We start from the raw sequence: 10,976 nt of genomic DNA on the forward strand, positions 1-10,976 counted from the left end.
CACCTCTCACCCTTGGAAAGCAACAGCACCATAAAATCATTGCTAAATGGCTTCACAGTTCCTATAGAATCAAAACACAGCAGCAAAGACTCCTCCCTTCAAGTTGGTCTCTGTTCTTACGAAAAACTTACAGAATAAAATAAATATAAAAACTGAATTAAAGACATGGGTGTGTGTGGTCTTTATAAACACCATCAGAAAGGTTTTTTGGAGCCACAGGGATAAAAGCTGAAATTGCCTTTATTCATCTTAGTATAAAACAGGAAGAGGTAGAATCAATCATTTCTAACATGCTAACCTTTCCATAACCCTGTCCATTAGATGCTTCCAATGTCTCAGGTCTTGCCATTTAAACATGTCTTTCAGACCATAACGCCTCAGCCAATATGATGCCTCAAGCCATACAACTATTAAGTTCTATAACCTTATTTCTTCTTCCAAAAGTGCTCTGCAATGCCCCAGAAAAGCTTGTGCATGTCAGTTCCTGGAAGAGACATGATTTCTTGCAAGCTGCAAAATCCAAACAGAACCAGCAAGCTCTTCCATGCCCCTCCTCTGCATTTTTGTGAAAGCACCTTAAAAACACCTTGCAAAGCAAGTGCACTTCTCAGGCTGTTAGCACAACCTAGCTGCAATCTGAGGAGCAAATTTCTTACCATTAATATTCAGGCTTGGTGTAACTGTAAGTCTTGAAGGTCATATCTCAGCAAAAGGCAGGAGAAATTTAATTTCTATGGAAATTTCTTTAGAATAATTAATTCCAGTGAAGAATTAAATTATTGACACGTTATGGCAATAGTTTTGCTATTAGAAAACACTTCTTTATCATTTTTTGTGTGTTCAGAATCTGCTGTTAATGACTCCATTTTCCGTGCATCCACTCCAGCACGTGGTGGTGGCAGTTCTTCTTCTGGAATAAATCGAACAGGCCAGCATCTTCTTTGCTGGCTTCCTACATTGTCCTTACTCACCTTTCCAATTTGCTGGAGATCCTTGACAATTATTTTTTCAGTATCTTCTAGTACTGTTGTCAATAAATTAAACAGCAGAGCGATCCAAGCAAGGCCAAAAAGAATCCAAATGGCCACGAGCACTCGATAGTAGGAAAAGTATTTCCTGTCAGACTGTTTGCCTGAAGATAAGGGGGGAGAAAGAAGGAGAAAATTAACAAGTTTAAATTGCCTTGCCAGTGTAAAGTGGAACAGCCTAATGAATTCATCAATATATTTTATATTGAGTACTTTAAGGTGATTTTTTCACTGTAGTGGAGCCTCTCAACTCCATAGCATCAGGTTAAGGCTGGGCAATTCTCTTACTGTTGCAATAAACTGATATATGCAATAAACATGATACAAATATGCTGGCCTGTCAAATGACACACTGGAATTGAAGTGAATAATTCTCTGAGTCTATGATTCTGTGATTGAGGTGAATTACCATCAGAGTAGGTTACTTTTTTCCCCCCTTACTGCATATCAATCCCAGTTCAACTGCTGCACGTACAGGTAAATGAAATAATGTGGGAAGCAGTGTTAAATTGGATTGTATTATCTTGGAATTATACCCAAACTCCCAAAGCACAAAAAGCAGAACACAGTGGGCCACTATAACCACACAACCATTATTATCTGGGTGATTGTAATTCCCTGTATTTCTATAGAATGTGATTATAACCTAATAAATACTTTCTTTAAATTACAGGTACCCGTAATTATACAAAGACAGTAGCTCCAATTCCTACCTCACTTTTAAATGGCTTCAGGAGGTCCCTCCATTAAAAAAACTATGTGACTGATGAGGATGTACTGACACATGCCAAGAACAGAACTTCTTATACTGGAAACCAGTGGGCCAAGGCTTATTTCACACAGTCTGATCCTCTCAGCATCAGCCAGGACCTCACACCCTCTGGTTTGCATGGGTCACTTTGATCCTTCAGATGTCAGCAACCCACCCCCAACATACAGAGAGCATTTGCTTGGCCCCACACAACATGATCATCATGGCACAGGTGATGTGGCCCTGGCATCTGCAGAACTATTGGTGATATTGCTCATGGAGTGCTTCAAATCACTGCCAAAGGTCACTTCATATAGCTGATGACACAGCAATGTGCATGGACAAGGAGATCACCACAAACCTTATGCTGAACCTGCCCAGAAGGAGCCTGGATGCTGGCAACTCTTTTCAAGTCCTGCAGTGCTCTGTACTGCATAGATTAATGTGCAAGATTTTTGTTCTTTGTAACCCAAGAGCTCTGGAAATGGGGCAGCAGTGAGCAGGTTTGTCCTCATGGACAGGTATCCAACAGCTGTTTCTTTTTCTGCTGCTGGCATTGAGTTGGAAAAAGGGATTCTCAGCCTTGGTACAAAGCATCTCCTCATTGTGCTCTTATCTGGAGTTCCTGATGTGGGGTTTGCAAAGCAACAAGTGATATCTTTGTAATGTTAACCCAAAACTGGACTTGAGATGAGAATATTCAGTTATCAGGGAGTCTCACCCTAGACATATCACTTATAGGTTCACGTATTCCCAACAGCTAAATCCAGCCTGAGCCATCTTCCTGGCATGTCTCCCTACACCAAACAGGCTCAGCTACAAATCAGTTTTGAATTACTAAAATGCAAATCAACTCAAACATGTTCTGTTCCATTTGGCCAGTGCATAACCATTTGTCATCTGTAAGCAATTCTCAGTGCATAATTCTCAGAGCAGTCATTGATTCTGCTTGCTTCATTGTGAAGATGTGAAGCATTAAACTTATCAACATTTTATTACTGTTGATAAGGCCAATTAGGATAAATACTGGCATGGAAAAAAATTCCAACTCCAGTTAAGTCATCCTAATGAAGATGAAATCATAGAGCCACGAGGCTTATCTAATTGTTTTAAATAACAATTAAAAAGTTAAAATACAATTAATTGTGTTTGTAAAGCAGTATGGCTGCAGAGAAGGACAGTGCTATGGGAGTCATGGTTTTCAGGCTGTGATTTGCTGTCATTATTGTATAACACACCTGTGATTTGGACAAGGAAAGACAATGCCACATTCTGATGCTCAGTTTTTCTCCTGATGCTCAGTGGCATCAGCCACTCCCCACCATTCTGTACAGCAGACTATTTCAAGGAATAGATTTAGAGAAATTAGAGTTCAGTTGTTTTCCTGCTTCTTCTGTTGACACTGATTTGGCTCCTGGTAATTATTTTACAGTTCCTTTGGAAACTTTTTCCATGGAGAGTGTATTTTGGCCAGCAGCTCCATGGAAATGTTTTGAGATGCATTGCAGCATGGCTGAGTGCAGCTTAGACAGTGTTTCATCAGGGGAAATCCTAAGCTCTGTCTTGTGAGGATAGAAAACCTCCAGAGATACTCAGGAGACCAAAGAAGGGCACTTTTGCAGTGATGTATGTAGTTAAGCCCCACTTTTAATAGTGTGGGTAGATTTGCCCAATTTCCTATGACTGAGGTTTCCATCTTTTACTCTGCTGTGTGAAGTCATATATTCTGAAACATAATCACTTATTTCTTCACTCTACACAGTGAAACATAAGTCTGAGATGGCTGAAGCAGTGATACAAACCTTGTTTTGTACAACTGCCATAAACTCTTCCTTCCCTCTTGGCAATAAAAATTCCACTTTGCCTTCTCTCACCCTTCCCTCACCAAGATACTTGTCTTCTTTGCACCCCAAAGCACCTCATTTCCTTATATTTTGATGACTTTGTGCTCTTATCAGCACATACAAACCCAGAGAAGTGAATATTTCTCCCCAAAATTGTACAAGGCAAAGACTAGGCAAAGACACTTGACAGATTTGTCTCTACAGTACATTCAGTCAATCCATGGGAATTGGAGTCATTATTCTGGTGTTTTGAGGTGTTTCCTCCCTGGAACCAACCTTACCTACTACATAATCCCCAAAGCCAATGGTGCTGAGGGTGATAAATGCAAAGTAAATTCCTTCACTGTAGGACCAGCCCTCTGTTATCTGGAAGAAGACTGATGGCAGGCACAGAAAAACCAGGATCCCCGTCACCAGGAAGAACAAAAGGGTCAGAAACGTGATCTTCTTCTGAAAAAATAAACCAGTCCAATTATAATCATGATTTAAAACACAAAAAAGCCATATATAATGGTGGATATTCAAAGTAAGTGGCTATTTGGGATCAGGAGGATCTGAAGGATTTCTACTGAGCACTTTTCCTCTGGAAATATCTTAGTTTTGTTTAGAAGCTGCCAGGTGTTATGGGTGCTGCATGTCCGCAATGGCCCTGGAAGGTGTAGTCTTCTACCTGATTGTATCAATGACTGTGACTGTTGGAGGAATTCCTATTTAATGACATTTACCAGAGTCAAACCATTTCCACTTATCACCATACAACTTCATTTTTAACTTTTAGGTATTTAGGGTTGGCACCTAAATTCAGATTTGCCTGGGAAAAGAGGCTTTTTTTTTTTTTTTTTTTTTTTTTTTTTTTTTTTTTTTTTTACAAAAAATAATGACACCATTTCTGACAGTACTATCTTCAAGAGTCTTGATTACTGATTTATTCCTCATTGCATCAATGCCACAACTTGGCTCCTACCCAGTGGATATCTTACTACAAAAAGAAATTTAACTAATGAGCTCTTGATAAAGAAGAGCCTGCACAGTGACTTTTCAACCATTCTATTTCCCAGCAATCATGAAGGAGGTTTGACTAGAGAACAACACTTGTTATATGTAGAGATTTATCAGCCAGACACACATAGTTTCTATGTATAGAATTTTCCAAGGCCAGATTGCCTGGAAATTAATGGCAACTGCTGGATAACTTTTCATGCCTTCATGTATTGTGTACATGCTTGAGTCTGTATCTGACAGAGCCTTATCTTCTGTTTAAGTTTGCCAGATATGACAAGAAATTCAGCAATCTGAACAGGGTTATCTGTAGCAATCATACCTTGTCCTGAAAGAGAATTACAGCAGGAGACAGAGAAAAGCTATTCTCACTTCCTCAGCAGTGCTGAGAGATGAGGAGGTGCTGAAAATAAATTGAGGCATAACCCAGATAAAAGATATCCTGTCTCTAGCTTGTTACAGGTGTCTCCTCATCCTTCAGAAACCAGGCTCAAATGGGCAACTTCAGGCTGATGCCTCCTTTCTGTCAAAGCTGAGGGTGGAGGGACACTAAAGGACTGGGTAACCAATTAGGAGGGGTAACACACCATGCATTGAGTCAATATCCATGGAAACCTCTTCATCTCACTTAATTTTTACAGCTTTGCACAGCTCATCTGCTTTTTGCTGTCTCAAGGTGAGATGTTTAATCACTCTTACTGGTTTCAAAGGGATGCATTGCACTTCCCTAGGGTTTAGGCAACTGAGATAAATGTCTCAAGTGGGGTTGGGAAGCCCAGTCTCTCCACTGATTGCTGAAGGGGGCTGGATTTCTGCCATCTAGATGGGAAGACAAAATGCATCCCTGTCTCTGAATGTCTCCTCTATGGCTGACATGTCTGCTTAGCTCTGCAAGTGAAGAATGTCTCTTTTCCTGCCCTAGAACATCTAACCCAGCACAAGAGCAAATATATTTGAGGATAAAGCAGCATAAAACTTGAGAAAAACACTAGAAAAGAACATATAACTATGCCTGAGTAAGAAAAACCAATTACCTTTCTCATGCCTTTCTCATACAGGAATTTCCCCAGCTTTTTACACAGCAGTGAGAGCATCTTACCAACACGGTGCAGAAAAACAATGTTCAGAGGGATTCCAAAAAGAGCAAAAAACACACAGAAGATCTGTCCCCCAGCAGTTTTAGGATGTAATGTGCCATAGCCTATCAAAAAAAAAAAAAAAAAAAGGAAAAAAGATGGGTCAGAGGAGATATTCCAAAGAACCACAGCAATTCACAGTCACGTTCACCCCTACTCCAATCCAGGCTGCCTTTGACCCTAAAAGATGTGGTTAGTGCTTCTCAGCCCAAATGCACCATTTTTTCTTCTGAAAAAGGCAGCAAGCAGATGAAGTGGCTCACCCTGCATGTTTGGGAGAATGCAGAGAGCACTGTGTGTTCCCAACACAGCCATATTGGGAACAAAAACACCATCAAGAAGTAATTATGGGACACATGCTCTGTCCTGTGACAAATACATGGAAAGTCAGAAAATAGAAGCCTGAGGATCTGGAAGACATCAGGGCTGATAGAATCACATGCAGCCATCTCCAGCCTCTTCTAGATCTGCCTGTGTGTTAGTGACCTCCCTGGCTACATCCCAGCAATTGCTTTGTCCAGATACTGATCCAGTCCCAAGGCAGTGCAGTGTGCATTAGAATAGATGGTGCTAATTAGTCCAGGCCTTGCTGGTGGCTGATTTATTCATGCCAGAGAGATGTTTGTCTTAAAGTCTTATTGAGAGAGGATTTATCTAAGTAGGGGAACAACTCCAAACATGTCCTTTAGCCTCAAGACTCTTGGACCCCATGAGGTACATCCCCAAATGCAAGAGTACTGAACTTTGTGTGTCCTTATGCTATCAGTGACCCTGGGAAAATGCATTTCCCAAGTTCATCTCAAAGCATCCATTGCTTGGAAAATGCAATGTTTTCTTTGGGGGAAAAGACAAAACAACTGAGTGATTTTTGGGCTACTAGATTCCCAAATGCTCGAGCTGTTTTGTGCTCCCTGATGCAGAAATATTCCCATTTCAATGATGGGTCAGAACCCTCCTCTTCTACAGCAGGTAATCTCCCTGTGGGCTCAGGGAGCATTTACACAGCTCCCATGATGCTGGGACACTACTGGGGACATGTCACACTCACAGATCAGTGAGGCAGAGGTGCTCAGGGTCTGGTGGGAGTGAAGCCTCAGCACCACTCTGTAAAAACATAGATTTGACTTCCACTGCATGACTGTGAAGCAAGTGCCAACAGGGTGAATTTTATCCCTAGGTTTGGCAGGGCTGCACTTTTTGGGATGTACATTTGAAAGAAAGGACAAAGCAGGTGGGGCAGTCAGGCTCTGTAAAGGTCAGAACAGACTGAAGCAGCAGTGTAAAATTCTCAGCATTTGCCTTTACCCCTTCCAATTTTTTTCCTCCTGGCAAGTTACTAATTGAATATGTGAATTAACAGCTCAAAAAAGGTTAGGGAGACAGTGCCCAGGCCCCAGCACAACTCACTTCTTTCCTTACATTTTTTATGCTTTACAGCACTCTCAGATTTAAAGCCCAGAATAAACACCAGGAAAACGAAGTTTATCTCCCACCCACAAATATCAGCAGAGTGAACATTATAACAGATGACTTGAAGAAACAAGTGGGAAATAATAGGAAAGGCCACTGATACCTGACAACACAAAGTAAAGCATGAAGGGTTGTGCAGTGGGGAGCTCTTAGGACTAAGTCCATGCCTGCTTGCCACCCATGACAACAAAGGGCTGGAGATTTTATGCTGGAAACTATTATCCATTCATGTCGTAATAAGCAGATATAATAAGCAACACTCACACACAAGCACACATAAATGGAAAGCATTAGACCCACCTATTGTGGAGACAACTGTGCCTGCAAAGAAGAAGGAGTTGCTGAAATCCCAGTTGCTCTCTTCGAACTGTGACTGATTTCCAACAGGGTATACTCCATTTTGAATGGCTTCAATCAGGTTCTGGGAAGAGAAGGCAAAGTTTGTTATCATCATGACTGCTTTTCTCAAGTGCTTGCTGCAAAAATATTACAGGTTTAGCCAAAAACTGCTCCTTTCCTGCGAGTACCACTCACTTCACTTCAGAGATTGTCTGACACAATCCACATCTATCCCTCCAAGGTTGGAAAGCCATTATCCAGAGGTTTTGGGTGTTCAACTTCTGCCCTGTTTGTGCTGACTGCTCTACTGGGTGTTTGGAGAGAAATTGTTTCTTTTAGTGTGACCAAGGACCTTGTTTCTTTCAGGCCACGTAGTTTGGAAAACCACAATCCTGTGGGTGACCAGGATGAGGCAGAGCACTGGTTTAAGAGATGGGGGGTGGCTGGTGGTTGGATTTGGACTTGCACTTGAGATGGCAGTGGTGGATCCAAGATCTGATCACCCACCTGTATGAGCAGTGGCTCTGATCCCTCCCAGGGATGCATCAGTGAGTCATGGCAAGGTATACATAAGATGCGCTGAGAATTTCATTTCAAGTCTCTATTCTGATTAGTGTCACAGAATTAAATTCAGAGAAAGTCCATTGATTTGCAAAGCCTGACATACACATTCTTCTCCAAATTGTATGCATGAATACACATAGATAAATTTACACATTTACACAAATGTTTGCAAAGTTGCCTTTGAGAGGAGGTTAGAGACACATCTGTCAGAGATGGTTTGGGTTGAGTTGAGACTGCCCTGCCACACAAGGCTTGATTAAATATTTCTTCCACACCTCTCCAGTACTATCATTTATCACTTTATGCATTTTCAGACTCTTTTTTGGTTTAAATTCTAAGTGCTGTTATTTATATTATATATATATATATATATATATATATATATATATATATATAGTTTAAATGAAATTTAAAAAGCAAACAGCACCCAGTTGTCCCTGTCTTTAGCAGAGAACATAGGACTGGACATCTGGAAGGCAGGCTGGTTTGTACAGGAACATCTGAGATAAAATCCAGGACAGAGCCCTGCCAGAACCTGGACACATGCCTGGAATAAATTGCACCAGCAAAATCTTCCTCCCTGCTTCTTCTCTCACTATGTTTTTTGTTGATGTCTCAGAAAATCAAGGCTAAGAAAAATAATTTCCATAGTCCTTGCACAAAGATTTCTTTATCTTTAAAGCTCATCTTTTTTTTTTTTAAATCTTCTCCACTACCCATAAAAAACAAGGTGAAGAAGATGGGTGAAACAGGGGCTGAATTGCTGGTTGTGCTATTAGAAACACCAGTTCTTCCCCACATTTCTTTATTCTGTGAACTGGCCCATTAAGAGCTCCACTAGTTTTCCACGTGGAAATACTTCTAGCAAGGCTTTAACTCCTCATTTTCTCCTGCATTATAGCAGACAGAGCTATGAAACACCCAAGTGGAAGAGACAGCCTTATTTATCTTCATCTTCTTGTGTCATGACCAGAAATATTTCCCCCTGGCCAGGCTGCCTGTTTCACTTCTGCAGCATCCTCAAAACCTAACTCTGATCGTGCCACCCTCCTTGTAGTTATTTGAAGGGGTTTTTTTTGTTGTTTGTTTGTTTATTTTTTTCCATACACAGCTTTCCTTATTGTTCCTTTGTGCTATCTGTGATGCTATTTTAAGTAGCAGCCACACCTATCCATTTCAGACAGCCTCATTTTTCTTGCCATGCCACTCATTGTGTATGAGCACAGCTCCACTAAAAGCAGAATCAACAGAAAGCAAGACTCCCAAAAATCCAGGATATTGTGGGATGGGGATTTTTAATAGCTAATACACACATGGTTTTTCCAGCTATACAACCTGGAGTGAGCTGCATGCTCACACCAGAGAAGGATTTGCTGGAAGCATCCAAGTGACACAATCAGAAGGAAAGCATTGAAGAGTTACCCACACAGCAATGATGAGTAGGAAACTGCTGGGAAAGATGGGACAGGAAGGGCTTGCAGATATGATTTTGCCTGGTAAGAAATACTGGAGATGTAAAACCTGTGAGTGAAATAGAAATGAAGGCCAGCTTTGAGATGTGATCATGGCAGGCAGGAAGATGGTGATTAACTGGAGTCAGGTTGAAGGACAGAAAACAAAAGGACCCAAGGATGTAGCCCCTCTCCACCCTGCCAAGGCATCAGGGAAAAAGTAGATAAGAAAAGCAGTCTTTAGAGTTTAGAATATAGGATAATATGGTAATATAGTAGTTCTCATAGGCTGCATGCAAAGTTTGTAGGTTTTGTATCTTGCGCTGGTTGGTCACTGCAAATTAGGATATTCAACACAAAAGGAGTATAAAGTATTGTAACAAGGTCCTTGCTCTCTTCTACTTCTCTTACCTCTCTCTTACTGCTCTTTTACCTCTCTTACCCGTTAGCTTTTTTACGTCCCTTACCTCATACCCTCTCTCTCTCCCTTTCTCTTTGGGGCTTCACTTCAGCCCAGGCTGGTGGCTGAAGGCAAAGCCCTCTTTACCCACTACCCTTGCAATAAAACCAGGTGTTTCTAGAATATCCCAGGTCTGCAGAGTTCCTTCTCCCTGCCATCCACAGATGTTCCTACAGGAAACAACATCTGCTGGGGAAAGGACTTCTGCAGGGCTCCACTCACCTCCATGAACTGCTCCATCTCCGCCACCGTGAGCTGGGTGAAGTTCTGCAGAAAAGCCTCTTTCATCTGGGCAGCTGCCCTTTTCTCCTGCTTCTCTGCAGTCCTCTCCAGGGCCTGGAACACGGCAGCACCCACCAGCAGGTACACAAAATAACCAGCCCCCAGCAAAGCTGTCTGCAGCCTGCCACTGCACATGGCCCTCAGTGCCACACTGCAGGGGACTGGGAGTGAGAGGTGTCGACTGTAAATCCCTCACACTCCTGGGAAGCCTCCCCCGGGCAGGAAGAGCCCTCCCAGCTCTGATTTCCGCTGGGATCCTGCACTGGCAGGGAACAGATGCATTCATTGGGAAGTTCGGGGGAGAAAAAATAAACCATAACAAACCCGAACCCCCCCGCGAAGAAAAAACTTTCCATTCTCTGGGCTGCATGATGTTTAGGGATTTCCTCTTGTCTGTGAAACTCTCACTTGCTGAATTCTCAGGAAAAGTGGGTCAGGATTTGAGGAGCTGGCAGGGGGCCATCTCCTGCTCAGAAGGCTCTGGGAACAGGTGAGGATAGCCTGTAAGGGGTCCACAGGGAAGTTTGCTTGGAAAACTATTGTTTGCCCTCCTGTGTCTCCTGCTGAATCCAAGAACTGGATCCCAGAAGCTCCTTCTTGCCCTGTGTTCAGGGGCAGCCTCAGGGAAATGCAGCTGGACTGTTCATTTGGA

The 10,976-nt window shown here is 42.1% G+C and overlaps 1 protein-coding gene across 1 annotated transcript; it reads right to left on the reverse strand.

The window, feature by feature from the left end:
* Nucleotides 1–283: 283 nt before the first annotated feature.
* Nucleotides 284–10,500, reverse strand: LOC310910107 (potassium channel, subfamily K, member 16-like). The gene is made up of 5 exons (XM_083862559.1): nt 10,265–10,500; nt 7,529–7,649; nt 5,657–5,823; nt 3,905–4,073; nt 284–1,132 (listed from the first exon to the last, which is right to left on the reverse strand). The coding sequence occupies exons 1-5, from the start codon at nt 10,457–10,459 to the stop codon at nt 777–779; spliced, it is 1,008 nt and encodes a 335-aa protein (XP_083718685.1). The 5' UTR covers nt 10,460–10,500; the 3' UTR covers nt 284–776.
* Between the last annotated feature and the right edge of the window lie 476 nt (nt 10,501–10,976).

Source organism: Zosterops lateralis (genome assembly GCF_965231275.1).
Source record: "Zosterops lateralis genome assembly, chromosome: 6".
Taxonomy (NCBI): domain Eukaryota; kingdom Metazoa; phylum Chordata; class Aves; order Passeriformes; family Zosteropidae; genus Zosterops; species Zosterops lateralis.

Coding starts and splice junctions, on each gene's coding strand:
- LOC310910107 (XM_083862559.1), bottom strand. CDS start 10,459: ATGTGCAGTGGCAGGCTGCAGACAGCTTTGCTGGGGGCTGGTTATTTT. Junction 5,824..7,528: donor CACAGTTGTCTCCACAATAG/GTGGGTCTAATG, acceptor TTTTTTTGATAG/GCTATGGCACATTACATCCT. Junction 4,074..5,656: donor ATGAGAAAGGCATGAGAAAG/GTAATTGGTTTT, acceptor TTATTTTTTCAG/AAGAAGATCACGTTTCTGAC.